Genomic DNA, 17,264 nt, shown 5'->3' on the forward strand with positions numbered 1-17,264 from the left:
AGGAAAAGATACGTGCTTTCAGAAACTTCCAGGTATGCAGAAAGTAGGCGTAGCTGGTACCCATATTAGCTAACTGTGATCGGCCATGTACACATTACTATATATCTCACCGTAGCACCCACCACTTATCACTAACAGTTTTACCAGTGATAGGAATGAGGCTATTATGCTCCAAAAATTGAGCATTATGCTTTTGAGCAGTGCTCAAAAAATCACCTATTATGCTTTTGAGAATTGCCCAATATTCCCAAAATTATGCCACCATAATTGGCTAATAATGCCAGTTTATTGCTGTATCAGACCATTTTCATTGATGTTTAAACTTCAAATAGTCTTGAATTTTAGCTGGTTGCTGTATTAGAGTATTTCATTTCAATGTGACTGCTTTATTAAAGTAAATAATATTCAGTGACTGCTCTATTAGAGTTTTTGACTGCTCTATTAGAGTATCTCGATTTTTTTAATGGAATTGTGCAATTTGCAGATTTTCCTACTGTTAAGGCCCCTATTTGGTGATTATTAGTTTCTCATCCAGTCTTTCTAATTACTGATTATGATGCGGGCGGGAGGGCATTACCATTAGGCCATTATATTATTTATACACTAATGTACAGACCTTGTCCAAATTCTCCTTCTTTCCTCCCACAAATTAACAATGGTTTTCATTTGCAATCGTGCTCTATCGAGCTAGCAGCTTGAAAAACAGTCGAAAATAGAATCCACTGCAGTAATTTTCCAAGGAAACGACAATACTCCTGGCACACTGTAACGTTAATTAAAACGTCATCGTGTTATACAAATTATTACGGTTTGGTATCACGTGTTCTTCTGAGCATACACAGAATAATAATGGCTTACCATGCGGTAACCTGAGACGGATGCGGGCGGTGGATGAGAAACTAATAAGGCTGTTGCTATTGTTCCGGCAGTCACGTGAATAAAAATAAAACTTAGACAAAAACCAAAAAAAAAACACAAAATGCCTTAAGCAGGAATCGAACCCGTGACCTCCAGTGCTTGAGCCCAGAGTCCTACGCATTGTGCTACGTGGCTCCCAGCTACCCAACTCCCTTAGTTTCTACCTTATATGTCTCCGAGTGGAGTAGCTAACTTCTATATAATATATATATATATATATATATATATATATATATATATATATATATATTGAAGGTGAAGAAGAAACCGGCTAAGGCTGAACCCGACCCTAACCCTAACACTATAGAACTACTTTTCGCGTTCCCTAAAGTTGAATGCTCGGGGCAACCTACTAGACGCATTCCCTAAAGTTACATGCTCGGGGCAACCTACTAGACGCGTTCCCTAAAGTCGAATACTCTGGGCAACCTACTAGACCGGTGTGCCCTAAAGTCTAATACTCGGGGCATAGTATACAACTAGTGTGCTTGGTAGTGAGAAATCTAGTGGAGTAGCTTTATTGCACTCTGCCATCATGTGCATAAGAGATTCTTGCTTCTCCTCTGGTCATCCCTTTAAGGGTCATGTTCCAGCATCAATTGACCTTGCACTGGGGGAGGGGCGTCTTGGGGCCGTTTAAGCCCCATTTCCTTTTTTTTTCTATTCTGTGTTCTGTAGGTTCTGTTTCAGTAGCTCTGTAGGTGTAGGAATAGGCTAAACCCATTTTATAGAACATCTTAGCGTAGAGTAGAGTGTGGTGGATGGGAGTGCCAACTTGGGCCGGTTCTTCTTTCTTTAAAAAAAAAAGAAGAAATTTAGTGGACTGCCGGAACAATAGCACTGACAAAATATTTCCGGCAGCCGGAACAATAGCAACTTCGAACTAATAATCACCAAATAGGGGCCTAAAGCTATATATATACTAACCTCAAAATGCTAGCATAATTCCTGATTCCCACACATACCTATTATGCCCGAACTTATGCCGGCATAATCGCCGCCGGCATTCGCCCGGAGAGTGTATTACTGACAGCTGATTAACAGAAAGATAGGGTAGAGCATGGTGCACGTGGGCATTTTCCCTTAGAATTGTTACAGTCTATTTCAGGTTGGTTGTCCACGGAAGCCAAATGCAAAAATATCACGTGAATAGAAATAACCAATGAAATTTCACGCCAGGCGGACGGCGCTAGTTTAAACTGAAAGCTACTGATCTCATTGGCTACTTTCAAGCACGTGACTTTTAACACTTCGTTTCTCTAGTCAACCAACCGGAAATAGACTGTAGCTGCCCGGCCATCCTAATCATTTCAGGGGTCACGTGCGTAATAGTTTTTCAATCATCTTTGTAGCTATACAGGGCCGTCCAGAGAAATTAAGGGACCCAGGGCAAAGAGTTAAAGTGGGGCCCCAGAGGCAAGGAGGTTTCCATTCTGAATCACAACTTCACCCAAGCTGTAAGTTGAAGACCAAAAAAAAAAAAAAGGTCACAACCTGCTGACAATGACCCCTCACCAACCATACATCTCCTTATCTATAAACTTGCTACACTGCTCCTCTGAAGAATACCACGAGTGCTCTATTAGAGTATTTAGATCTGACTGCTCTATTAGAGTATATCGATCATTTAAACAGGTATTCAAGGGGCCCTTTATGGGGCCTCCTGGGGCTTCTTTCAGGCTGGGACCCGGGGAAAAATGCCCCAATCCCCCCCTGTGGGCGGCCCTGTAGCTATATAGTTAGCTAATTTTCCTTCAGTAAAGCTGTCACATTTGCCATGCAGTATATTCGGGTATTCTGTTTTGTATTTGTGTCCATGTATTTGCTTTGTATCCATGTGTTTTAAGTTTTGTACTTGATAGCTAGCTATGCATGTGTATTCGTATATTGTATGCTGCCCTGGCAAGGAAGAACGGTTACTGTTGCCGATTGCCAGCCACTGAGATGATATTCATAAATCAATCAACAGCTTTGCCCAAAATGTGCCAGCCTATTTCTATGCAATACTAAAAGTAGCTACATACAAACAACCTTACACTGACAAATTTAGTGCATAGCTTATAGCTACTGACACATGCAACAAGGCAAGTTCTTTGACATGACCAAATAATGACTGTGAGGGGAAAATCCATTGGAAATACCCATGAACCCGCCTCAGTTGCATGTGAGATGCATTTGAAATTGAGAATGGAGCCAAAATGTGCTCATATGGAACAACTTTGTGACATCAGTGAATGTTCTATTAGCGTATGTAAATACAGTCTTCATGGATCATGTTTCATTAATATCATTACCAAGTTCGGATGGACATGACCTTATGATTTAAAAAAGGAAAAATGTATTGCAAACATATGGGAATGCAAATTTAGGGTAACATAGTGTAGCAGTGAAAAGACTGCTGCTGTTAAATAGCATCAAAAGTTATCAGCCATCTATTAATATATGATTTAGCATCAGAAATCAGGAAAATATTGTTGTAGTGTCATCTGGCAATTTCAGTATTTATATAGCAATATTATAAAATACTGAAATTACTAGATGACAACACCAATATTTTCCTGATTTTCTGATGCTAAATCATATATTAATAGATGGCTGATAACTTTTGATGCTATTTAACAGCAGCAGTCTTTTCACTGCTGAACCATGTTGCCTTAAATTTGCATTCACATATGCATGTTTGTAATTTTCCTATTTTTTATCACATCATGTCCCTTCTTCTACAGACAAAGTCGGTAATGTACATAACTGATAGCTAACTCCTTCATAATGTTTGTGTGTGTATGCTACAAAACTAGTACCATCTTTAAGAGACAAGTCTTACATAGATCGACTGACATCAATGAATTTACCATCTCTTTTGTACAGGCACAGACGTGGTGAATTAATATTTCTTTTCAAGATATTGAATGATTACTTCAATCTGGATCACTCCAACTTTTTTACTTTCTCCCACAATACACAAACTAGAGGTCATGCATATAAATTACTTAAGCCCCCTGCCCACCATTCATGTCGGGTCAACTATTTTGGTACTAGAGTAATTAATGACTGGAACAATCTTACAAGTGATATTGTAGGTAATTCTTCATTAAATAATTTTAAATCAGCTATAGATAATTACTTTTATGACTTTAGATTTATGTTAATGTAATAATTATATTCATAGTTAATTTTTGTTTATTGTATCTACTTTATGTATGTGTATGTATGTAATTGAATGGGTGTACAGGCTTCTAAGCCTCAACCCAAATCACATCATAATCATAGACACTTAGTAAAGTGCTATATACATCATATGGACCAATGAATTTGCTTTAATAATGAAAAACATTTAAGCAACCAAATATGTCATACCTGTCTCATTGAGTGGTATGAATATACTTAACAATTGTAAGGATTTCATTACCTGAATAAGTAAGTAGCTGAACACTAAAGAAGGCAATACAGAGCAAATGAGTTTAAGTACGATTATTTCTATAACAATTATTTTGAAGTTGTCTAATAAAGCAGTCGGCCAGGTTTGGATTAATTTTCTTTTTCAGTAAACAGTGATCACTTGACAAAAAATTGAAAAGTTTGCCTTGAGGACAATTATTATGTGCACTGTATGAGCTAATAAATTCCCTTCAATAATGAATCATGTTAAATGCAACATAGAAAAGGCTTACTGTCACATAATGCCATATGAATATAATTAGCACTTGTGGGGACTTCATTGGTTAGATAGGTAACTGATCAACAACTAAAGACATTTGTATACATCAGTATATCTCTGTTACATGATAGAAAGACTTTCAAACATTCTAATAAAGCAGTCAGTCACTTTTTGTAATAAATTGTTCCATATGTGTGACAAGTGAGAAATGCCATGCTGTACTGAGAACTGATGTGGATAGTGTCCAGTAAGATAGGATGGTGCAAATAGATGGCTTGCAGAGTCTGAAACAGAGAAGGTGCAAAGGAAAGTGCGTGTCAAAAAGTGCAAAATGCCAAAAAATCAAACTAAAAGCAATGAAGCCTAGCATATTAAGTGGACAAATAACTTTCTATGGTCTAGTATAGTTTACATGATGTGGTACTGTCAATACTTTACTGAGACATCTGTAGTGTTGTCTAGCTATCAAACATGAATTCCCTGCAGATCTGGTTCTAGTTTTCTCCTTACCATCAGTTCAGAATGAGTAATAATTGAGTTGTCATCTTCTCATGCTCTCGATAGGCTGTACTGTTGACCCAGCTAGCACCCCAGTTTACAATTAAGCCTGAAACTGGCTTTTATTTGAATATGCTCGTGAACAGTGTTAGGAGTAATGCGTTACTTATGTAACATGTTATGTAATATTATTACTTTTGTGGTAACTAAGTAATATAATGAAATACGCTATAAAAACAGGTAATATAAAGTTACTTTACTTACAAATGTAACGCGTTACCTAAGCAGTATTATTTACTGTAACAAATCTAATATTACATAATATTATTACTACAAGTAAGGAAGTTACTAATCTTGTTAGTAATCTACTGAGTAATGCCTAGTGACAACGAAGTAATGAAGCCTACTAAATGAGGCTTATTCACCTGCTTCTTACTTATAATCAAGATTTGCACATTGTCCAACAACGCAATCGTGTCACGTGATAAGGTGGCAGTCTCACACGTACAGCTTAAGGCTGTGAACACAAAGTAACATAATAATATTATATATCTAGAGAGAAGACCATCATGATTATGATGAATGTGTACAACATTAACAACAAAAAAGAGACAAGTATGTGAATCCTCAGACTAACATGCGACCACAGATCTGATCTACACAGTAGTCAGTTATGGGCATGGCAAGGAAAGAAAAAGTGTAACTACATGATTACATACATACATACAATAAGAAAAAGCCCTATAAGGCAACTACAAAATCTAGTTCAATCAGTCTGGGTTGGTAGTCCATTCTTTACAGTTCCTCCCAAAAAAGATCCTCTGAGATGCAAAAATTGATGCCCCAGCCATTTCATTCAAAACAGCTCTAACACTGGCTTTTGAAAACAATAAATCTTGATCCATGAAAAAAACTACATCTTTAAGTTTAAGTGCATTGACTGAATCAGGAAGGTAGTGACCCAAGACGCTAACTTCAACAGTACTGTAATAATTAGCGATATTCAAACGGTCCAACTCTGCAAGCAGCTACAAATATTCAGGCTTTTGTTGCTTTCGACAGTGTGCAGACTCAAGGTGCTGTTGTGAGTCAAGAAGACAGGTTAATTCAATAATACCCATTAAGGACGATAAGGTGTGATCAATACTGTTGAAGGAATGATTTCCTGTGGCGATTATTATTAGGCCACTCCAATTGGTAATTATGTTTCTGGTCCACCGCCCGCATCCTTTTTTGGAGAATGTGAAATTTCAGAAATACATGGGGAAAATGCCCGCATCAGCTTTTTGAAAAACCTGGATTTCAGAATTTCAGAAACAAATATTGGGCTGCAACAAGTATGCTAAATCTAACTATCTAAGTATTTTATCAGTGAAATGTATAGTACAGATCGATATACTCTAATAGAACATTCAGTAAATCACAAAAAATACTCTAAATGAGCAGTCACTTCATTGTTGCTTTGTTGCTGAATTCCGCCCGCCCGCACCTAAAACTGATTTTCAAAGGACCAGAAACATAATAATTATTACCAATTGGAGTGGCCTTACAGTTACTTTATTTCATGAGTAATATGTACCTGTAACTAAATAGATCAGCTGCAAGTAATATGTAACTAGTTACTTTTACAAAGTAATATGCCCAACACTGCTCGTGAATTAGTCTGGCGCGGCCGCCCCTTCGCATAAAGAGGAAGGGTCTGGTCACTCTAGCATTACAAATTTGTAGCGGTGGAATGTAATTAAACAATGACATCACAACAATGGCAACAAGAATAACACATCTGACGACCATACAAAGTAGGCAGATCTCAGTTACACCGTATAGACGACTACCAGCGGCCTCAATCATTATCTCATCTTCATGAAACTTCGCGATAATCTCTTTCACTCATTACGTAATTCCATAGTATCTATGGTAACCTCAACAAACGTCACAAAAATTCAGTAATTACCAACAACGCGATCTGATTGGTGTTACCTGTTTTCGGTAACAGGCTACAAATTTTGTATGCTAGAGTGACCAAACCCTTCCTCTTTGTGCGAAGGGGCGGCCGCGCCAGACTACTCGTGAATATGGACTGTATGTGTACTGTTATGGCTAGTGATTGTAGTTTGAAGTGATGTGTTAAATAGTTGTTTCTTGTGGCAGGCCGACTTGAAGTCACATGATTGTCTGCTAGCTACTATGGGCATTGTTGGATTGGATCCAGGAAACCTGCAAGTATATAAAAACACAGCTACATGTAGTTTAGCTATATAGTCATTTGTTATTTGTATGCAGTATCATTTTGTTCTATATAGCAAAGTCAGCTGTATGTTTTGTGTTGTGCATACACTTTATATGATTCTTATTGATAGCGCCTCTCACTAATGTGAGCTGTATACAGGGCATCATGTATGCCCATCCATCACTGGCTATATACCACTGACTCTATAATGTCTAACTACTATATGTGCTATCAGCTATTTAGGAGACTACAGGTGTAATTGCATTAATGAGAGATAGCTAGTCAAAATTAGATTATTTTAAAACTAAATAATTGAACTACTCTAATAGAGCAGTCAGCTACTCTAATAGAACATCCAATATGATTTTATTAAACTCAAAGGGGGAAAGTGTGTGAGACAGAACACTGCTATATCTCACCATTGTGCCAAACATCCTCAATACCTGTCCAATGCTTAAATTTGAAATTTGATCCTTGTTTGCATAAACAATCAATTCTTTATTGGTGCTCATAAAAGATAGACCAGTCTGGCATATAACTAGCTTCTCTACCGGTAGACACAAACTTGATACTTGTGTCCATTTTGCAACTAAAACATTAACTCTGTACTAAAATAGACATTGTTAAAGGCAACAACATCTGGGGGTTGTGCCTCGAGTCCCCTGCTACCAGAGATTCTACGCTTCATCCACTGAGCTCCACGCATTATAATTATTTAGTTTTCTTTTTATATACATTATTACTTCTATTTCATTTGAGTCTTCCTTCTGCTTGTCTTTTCAGCAACTGTAAAGTACATGATATTGTTTAACATTACAAAATTCCGAAGGAGATGCTCGTAAATACAACTGCAACATGAATGAGTTAGTGATTCTATGGTTTGCCCTACCTCGAAAAAACCTTCATATCATCTGCTATATCTGCAGAGCACTTTTAGCATCAATTCAAATTAATAAAATTATACAGCTTCTGGAGGTTAATATTTAACTTTAAAATAAAGTTAAACCATATACTGCATTATTTTATCCTGGATGTACCCTTGTATGGCAGCTTTGAAGTAGTATTGCCACTACTGCATACGATGATCACAAAGTGATTCACAGTATTTATGCTTATCCAATAAAGTTCTGTCAAAATTATTACCAAATTCAATCTCAGAAGGAATTTTTTTTCCTGTGGGAGCATGTCCCCAGACCCCTATGTTCTACATACTATAAACCAGTTGATTCTCTTCTTTGCCTCCCCATATAAAACTATTGTTCCTGTTAGCACTCGTTTTCTCTGAATCCTTTCCTATTGATGCTCTCAAATCGGGGATCTTATAAAAGAAAGGGATATCAATTAAACTACTTATGTTCTATATATGTGACTGGATTTGCAAAAAGGTACCTTTTCACACACGAAATTTGGCCCATTTTTGAACGTTGAAGCTTCATAACTTTTTAATCATGTCATCAGATCTGCATGTCATATAATTTGCTGAAAGTTTCCATGAGTGTAGCTACAGTATTTGGCTGCATTTTGATACTAAGAGCAAGTTAATCAGTGTACAGGGTCAAGTGTTACACCATTTTGTTTCCTGGTAGGTAAAATGTGTGGAAAAGGTACCTCTTCGCAAATCCGGTCACATATAGTCTTCAATAACCTGTAACCACTACAAAGCACAGCAATGTTGACACTAATGTCTTGCAGAAAAATTCTTCCAAGTTCTTGGAATCCCTGAAGAAATTGTGAAGTAATTCAATTGATTCTTTTAAATGTATTAATTTTACATTAGTGTGTGTGTAATTTTTCCTGTACACAGATTTCACTAGTTATGCAAAGTTTATACAGTTTTGGTAGAAGCAGTATAGTAACAAATTACCCAATAAAGATTGGTAGGTGTACAAATTATAGGTTGCTCAGTATAGTAGATATGAGAAGGTCACTGTTAGCCTCCCTTTCTTTTGTGATAGTAGGAGTATTGGTATTTCAGTGCCATCATTATTCACTCATCCAGTCTCTTCAAGAGTGCTAGTTCTGATTCATCACTGAACCTTAGGCCAATATTATGACTTGAAATAACCTATTGTGCTTTCTACAACAAGTTTATCATGCTCAAATTATGAATGCCACAATCACGATTAAGACTGTTTCATTACAGTAAAATTGTCAGCATTTCCTGACTGTTGTATTAGAGTGATTCATGGCTGTTCTATTACTGTAGAGTATATCTCGATCTTACTTCTGTTGGTCTGCATGCAAAATCAGCCAAGAAACAATTATACATTTTTGATACAAATAAAATGCTATATAATTTAGGGGTGAAACAAATATTAAATTTTAAGAATCCAAATATTCTTCAAATTAACAAATGAATTAACGAATTATCCTTAAGAATTTTCAGTATAACTAGGTGCTCAAAGGGGACAAAATCACTTTGACTATATACTACTACAACTTATTATGAAAAGTCCTTTACATGTGTTTGCCTTCATAAGATGGTGAATTACAGTTTTAAAATGACAGCTTTCAGTTTTTAGAAGCTTTTCGAGTGTAGGGCTGTACCGATACAGATATTATATCGGTAGTAATATTACAAGTATCGTTATCGATCAATTGTAAGTCTATAGTACAGATACTTCAGTGGAGTAGTGTTAAGTACTAGTACAAGTACTATAAGAACTATTAAAAATTCTTCTCTTACACAGGTGACATTGTATATAGACAAGTGGTAAGATCCTGGACTACACTGTGAGTTGTCCTGGGTCCAATTCTTCAAGTGCGTGTGTGTGTGTGTTTGTTCGTTTGTTGTTTTTTTTTTCATTTTTGAGGGTTTTTTGTACCACTTTTTTGGTAATACATTTTTGTTGTATGATACTACTCTGACATTACACTAACCAAAAACTGAAAATTTTGGATGGAAACACTTTGTGAACAATGAATTTTAGTAAATTCAACACGGCCATAGTGATTATGCTATGTAATCTTATTATGCTAAATCTCAAAATAATACATATCGGTTACAATTATTAAGTATTGGCTGAATGTTTTACATCAGATTATTAGAAAACATCGGAAATAGACAATAAATATCAGATATTGGTATCGGCTGTAAAATGCGGTATCGGTACAGCCTTAGTAGAGTGTTCTGTCTTTTATATTATTTTAATCACTGAAGTTGTTCCTATATAACTCATTGATGAAGTATTTTAGTTTTCTTAAAATTAATTTAAACCCAGCCCTTTACAATCTCGGATCTTTAAACTGTCATAAATGTTACCAAAATATCAAGACTAACTGTGGTTGGCTTACTGTATAATGACTCACTGAGAAATGGATGCATTGCAGAAGTCCTACAACTAATTTGGCTGCCTGTACATACAAAATCCCTGTTTGGCTTACTTAGTGCAGCAGCTAAATCTCACCGGTTAAACTGAGGTGATCATGACTTTATTTATGCTACCATCAATTTAACCAACGGCATATAGGTCGCACCCAAGAGGTTGTTGATAAACAACAATCTTTTCTTCTATATGTAACATCTTCGTTATCACTAATGCAGAGCACATGATCAACAATATATATTATATCAACCAGGTCTTGGTCTTAGTGATCATGTTTAATTGCCTTGAATTTTTAAGGACTCGTGCTATTTGTAGAGGTGTAACAGACCAATCCCTTCAACAAGTTTACCTCATTCACTTGTTTGGGAAGAGGCCCTAAGGGACCTTGATATCAATAGTGTCAGCATGGAATTACTTTTAATGTGTCCATAAAAAATGTGTTCCCATTATATGGCAGTTCCAAAATCTTATAGCTATATCACTCAAGAAAGAAACCATCTGTGGAAAAGATATACCATGCAGATGACATGCAATGGTTAAATAGCTTACACTAAACAGGGGCATATGCAGGACTTTTTAAAGGGGGTTTCCATTACAGCTACGTAAGTGGCTGTTATATTAGCTAAATTTTAAAGTAGACTGCTTTATTATAGCATGTATCTCGATCTTTTCACCAACATTATTGTTCAGAATAAAGCAGGTCAAAGCTACAAGTGTTACTATCATTAGAGAAACTATAGGATAAAAGTTTAAAATGTGTCCTGTTCCATTCCAGATTCCAGATTCTGGAACCTAAAGTTTTAATTTCTCAGTGACTCAAGTAGTGCATAAAATCCAAAGGGGTTTCCTGAAGCCGGTACTCCCCTGTTCAAGCTCATAATACCTTGCATACTCTTACAAGAGAGTCAAGAGAGATTGCCATGCAACAATGTTAAGGAGAATATGAAAGCATTTTGGAATTATACAAGAAACATAATAAAAACATGCATTTCCAGCTATTAGATGTATAGGTATCGATGGCAACCTCTATACATGCTCTTATAACAACTCCTTTCCAAGTGTTTAACACATGCATGAGGACCCTAACACATGCATGCATGCAGCACCTACCTTTCACATATAGACAAAAGTGATGACATCTTTTGTCCAGTATTACCATAGATCCACCTATTGTGTTAGCTACTCTTAAAACTGGTAAATCACTATACAACTAAAATCAATTAACTTAAATAACTTAAACCATAACAAGCTGCATGAAAGCATATAATTTATAGCTACTTAAGGGCATACTTAAGGTTGCACAAAGGTGAATTTGTGTGAACTTGATAGCACACTGACATGCAAGCTGACACCCTTACAAGATTATTTTTCACTTAGCCTAGTACAGTACATATAAAGGAAAGTGGAAGAATACAGAATAATGGAACAGTGAAGAGATGCAGGCAGTGGATGGGAAACAGAGAATTTATTTGGCCTAAATAACTGGACCCATGTGTAATGTAGATTTTTCATGCAAAAGCTCTATCATCTTTAATTGTTGTAATAGCTAATCTTTTTTTCTTTCCTTGCCCCACCCATGCATGTATGAAGTCTGTGAGGAAATTTTGAAAAATTGACCTATTGATCTAGCTGGATATTGATCTGGATATCAGTAAATGCCAAAAACCCATATCAGTACACCTCTAGCTATAATGTGCAACAGCAACAGCATCCCTCATTGGGTCAATTGGTTCTTATTAGCCCCACACTGTAAAAATTTAGTAGTGAATTGCTCTGCCACAATACTCACTACTTTTAAGTAGTGAACGTCACTACATTTTGTAGTGAACGTCACTACTTGGTGGTCAATGTAGTGAGGTTCACTACAAAATTAGTAGTGAACGTCACTACATAAAAATAGTGAGTATTGTGGAATATAACTCAGATTCAGCCATTAAACTTATCATGGGAACCACTTTATCGTCATATTCTTGGCTAGTTGCTGGATGGGTGGGTGAATCCAATTGTGAAGTGTAGCTACATGGTCTTTTAATATTTAAGAGCTGATAGCTAGGAAATTTTTAAGTTGGTACTTTACCAGCAACCAATTAGCTACAACATATAAGAAAATCAGATAAACACAGCCGCAATTTTTATTTTATAGATTACCACGCCTCTGGAATGCATTACTAAGAACTGTTATGCCCTGCTACAATCAAATATAAATTTTCATTATTATATTTTTATGACCATGTACTTTGAATAAGATTTTCTAATCACATGATCCGTGTATGTACTCTTTTATGCTCATGTATAGTAGATGTAATAAATCACCAACTGTGCCAAATTTGATTACTTGTTAGCTAATTCGATATATTTTTTTATATTAGCTATGCAGCTATAGCTAGCTACTTAACTTGGCCACGTGCATGTAGTAGCTAGCTATATAGGATACTGCTGGACCTTCAACACACTTAGAATGTGCAACCTATAAAATATAAACTGTAATTGTAATTCTGTGTGTTGAACAGTTAATAATAAATAAATAAAAATAGATGATAGGGTGCCCCCAGAAAAGAGCCCGTCCATTTTTGCAATTCGTGACGTTATTTGGGATCCTACTGTTCTGCGGAACCAACTCTGAGCGGGAGCCTCGGCGAGAGCTGAGTGAACACAACCATAGATAGTATATTCTCCGTACCGGAGAATATACTATCTATGACAATTCAGGATTACCAGAGGCCGGGATCGTGGATTCGTTTCAGGTTAGATGGTTATTATCATGACAACCAGCGTAATGTGTCTTGTTCTTGATAGTCGGCGTATTTGAGTTAGAGTTGAGTTTTCAGGAGTCGTTTCAGTAGACCCCTGAGCACGTGACTTCGCAGCAATCAGATTACCGGTATGGCCACTTCCAGGGGCGGGTATGACTACAAATTCGTTAATACACCACCAGATCGTCTTGTTTGTAATATTTGTCACCTTCCTAGTCGAGACCCTTACCTCACTACGTGTTGTGGACATGTTTTCTGTAAGTTTTGTCTGGACTGTGTCAAGAATCCGGTTACTGTAAGTAAAAGTGTTTGTCCAGTTTGCCGTGAGGAAGAATTTTCGGCTTATGTCAACAAGCAACTTGATAGAGAGATTAGGAATCTTCATGTGACCTGTACTAATACGGAAAGAGGTTGCGAGTGGCAGGGTGAACTGAATCACATCAACAATCACCTTGGAAACAGTGATGGTTGTCAATTTGAGGATGTGAAGTGTTCCAATGAGTGTGGGAAAATGTTACAACGACGATATCTGGCCAGTCATGTTGAGACTGAATGTCCATGTTATAAGATTGACTGTCAATACTGTCACATTACGGGAGGAAATTGGTTTATTGAGGGAGAACACAAGGAGCAGTGTCCCAAGCTTCCTTTACCTTGTCCTAACAGTTGTATGGTTAGTGATGCAGCTAGTTGTCCTTATTCAATCCGCAATCGTAATAGAAGACATGCACGTGCTGCTAGAAGCGTTATTCAATGCATTCCTCGTGAAAATATGGAAGGGCATAAGAAAGAGTGTCCTCTTCAGGAAGTTAAATGCCCACATAAATGTGGAAAGGTTTTGCAGCGACAAAATCTGACCAGTCATGTTGAAACTGAGTGTCCCTGTCGTAAAGTTGACTGTCAGTACTGCCACATTAAAGGAGAACATCAGTTTATTGAGGGAGAGCACAAGGAACAGTGTCCCAAATTTCCCTTATCCTGTCCCAATAGATGTGAGGTAGAGAGTGTCCTTCGTGAAGACATGGAAGCACACAGGAAAGAGTGTCCTCTTGAGGTGGTCCAGTGTGAGTATCACAATGTGGGGTGTGAGGAGAGGATGATGCGTAAGAGGAAGAGGGAACATGAAGAGGAGAAGATGGAAGAGCACTTGTCGTTGACTAAACATTCACTGACTCAAGAAGTGGCTGATACCAAATTACAGCTTGCTGGTGCTTTGGAGAAAATTGATACATTAAATTTAGTATTACATCAGGCACTTGGACTCACCAGTTACTTCAGTGGTGCAGTATCAAATTTTTCATTCACAAAAAGATGGACCGAGTTAACTACAAAGTCTATGTTGACCAAGTCTGGTGATCAGATATGCCCAGTAGTTGTGAGAATAACTGCTATGAGGGAAAAGAAGAATAATCAGGTACACTGGTACAGTCACTCTTTCTATAGTCACGATAAGGGATACAAAATGTGTATGCGTGTTGATGCTGCTGGTCATAATCATGGAAAAGGTACTCACCTGTCAATGTCCCTGTTCCTCATGAAGGGTCCACATGATGATGAGCTAACATGGCCACTGAGGGAAAAGTTTGAAGTGAAACTGTTGAACCAGATCAGTGACTGTGAACACCGTAAATCAACTGTGTGTTTTAGTGATCATGTAACTGTGGCTGGTAGAGTCACTGATGGTACTATAGCTACTAAAGGTCGGGGAAGACAAAAATTTATTTCTAGCAAGAGTCTCCACGATGTCACACCCACATGTCAGTATCTCAGAGATGATTGTATCTTCCTCCAAGTTAGTAAACTGTAGATGTAGTGACTTCGGAATAGTGTTGTGCGATATGGCAAATTTTGTATATTGCCTATCACAATTATTGGTCTTTCTTTTATCACGATACGATAAATTATCACAATACACAAATTGCATGAAGTCATGGTAATAATTTGCTAGCAACCATGTAAAATAGTCCCTAACATGCACTTTCCTCTGGAAGTAAATCTGTATATAAAGAAATTAATACTGTCTTAAACATCATTTTCTGATGAAATTGCTACACCATGATATATCACGATATAACGATATTAATTTTTTATCATGATCACGATATAAAAATTGATATAATTATCATGATAATCGATATAACCAATTATATTGCACATCACTACTTTGGAACTACTCCCCTGTATATGTAGTTTTAGTTCTAGGACCACATCAAGTAATAGAATTGTTCTCTTATACAGGGAATGAAGGTTTGTGTCATATCCATAGTTACTGACTGCCCACCACCACCACAATTTTGTCAAATTTATAATTTATCCAATGTGTCTTGTAACTTGGTAACTATCTATAGGTTAGTTATTAGGCAGAGGAGATTGGACATGCTCTAAGTGCTACCTAAATATATTACTCTTAGTTGCATTTATTTATTTGTTATATCACGTGACCTTCAATAGTCACAATACAAAACTGGTAAATTATGGGGTTCGCTGGGGTTCATTAGATATTCAGAACGGGCTTCACATAAGCTTCAAGGCAATGTATTTTGTTTTGTAAAAAGCGTTTGAATTCTGGAATAAGTTGTAGTTTGGTGTATACAACTTCACCAGACTTGTCACATATGTATTCTGTAAACGAGGGAGCAATAATGATTCACTGTATTACACTGAGATCAACGTATTACCCTCCTAAATAAAATAATTTGTTTTAGTGGTGCTTGAATCATGTCCAACCTCCTCTGATTATTAGGAGACAACTACAAAGCTCACTCATTTTATATGCTCCTTAAAATTGACAAGAATACAACATTAGAAAATTTTAACTATAGTAAATCAATAAAAAGTACTGAAACAAGTGCACAATATTAAATCACAGTTATACAATAAGAACCCCTACTGTACCTAAGATACCATAATGAAAATGCACAGTGCAATGCTCCATTCATGTCCAAGTTTACCGTGATCCTAAGATTTGTCCCATGTGTTCACTAAATCCAACATGTCAATCCAATCAATCTTTTTAGTCTTATATAGGACAGAGTGGTCATCCTTAGGCCTGACCCAAATGTCCCACCAATAGAGTGGTGGATCCAAGTGGGAACACGTGCCCTCCTCCCAAAAACAGTACAAGCAAAGATCGAGGTACTCTAATAAAACAGTCAGTCAAATACTCTGATAGAGCAGTTACCACTTGTAACACTACTATGAATCTTCCACAGTTGTTCAGTATATATGTATAAAACTGGCATCTGTAGCACCATCCCATGGGCACATATAGCCACTAATAGCTAGCTAAGAATTTTGTAGATTAAAAGCATGTGGTCCTTCGTATGTTATTGTATATTATGACAATTGGTTCATAGCTGAACTACTTATGACTGTCTACAACATCTTGATTAATGCAGATCACTAGAAAGAAGCGTATTATTTATATATTACTGCTCTACATCAAAAAGTTTAGTCCTGAAACATATAAAGTGCCTTTAGCTTCTGAGGGGCTGCACTCCTCCCCCTCCCCCCAGACCCCATACTCTATATGTTTACTACCTAGTGCACCACCTCTTGTTGAACCCTGGCTCCGTCCCTGCAATACATCTTAATCAATACTAGTTGTCAATTCTATCCTTTTGGCCCCATATAGGACAAGGTGTCGACAGCTCAGTCCTACTTGTCTGTCCTATCCTTTCGGTCCTACATAGGACATGGTGGACATCCTTAGGACTGTCCCATATGTCCAGATATGTGGACGTCCTTCCTAAGGACTGTCCCACCAATACACCTCAATTGTCCATCCTATTCGTGTGGTCTCATATAGGACATGGTGGAGACTAGTAAAAGGCATGATGTAACATGCATACATACAAGAGATAATTGTATTGATCACACTA

General features: G+C 37.0%; 1 protein-coding gene across 1 annotated transcript; it reads left to right on the forward strand.

Annotated features, from left to right (window-relative positions):
- Positions 1 to 13,299: 13,299 nt before the first annotated feature.
- LOC136253980 (TNF receptor-associated factor 4-like) lies at positions 13,300 to 15,273 on the forward strand. The gene is made up of 2 exons (XM_066046627.1): positions 13,300 to 13,374; positions 13,427 to 15,273. Exon 2 carries the CDS (start codon positions 13,514 to 13,516, stop codon positions 15,188 to 15,190), a length of 1,677 nt encoding a protein of 558 aa, XP_065902699.1. The 5' UTR covers positions 13,300 to 13,374; positions 13,427 to 13,513; the 3' UTR covers positions 15,191 to 15,273.
- The last annotated feature ends 1,991 nt before the right edge of the window (positions 15,274 to 17,264 follow it).

Source organism: Dysidea avara, chromosome 4 (assembly GCF_963678975.1).
Source record: "Dysidea avara chromosome 4, odDysAvar1.4, whole genome shotgun sequence".
Lineage (NCBI taxonomy): Eukaryota > Metazoa > Porifera > Demospongiae > Dictyoceratida > Dysideidae > Dysidea > Dysidea avara.

Bases quoted from the DNA above. Each gene is read 5' to 3' on its own strand.
- LOC136253980 (XM_066046627.1), top strand. From the start codon at position 13,514: ATGGCCACTTCCAGGGGCGGGTATGACTACAAATTCGTTAATACACCA.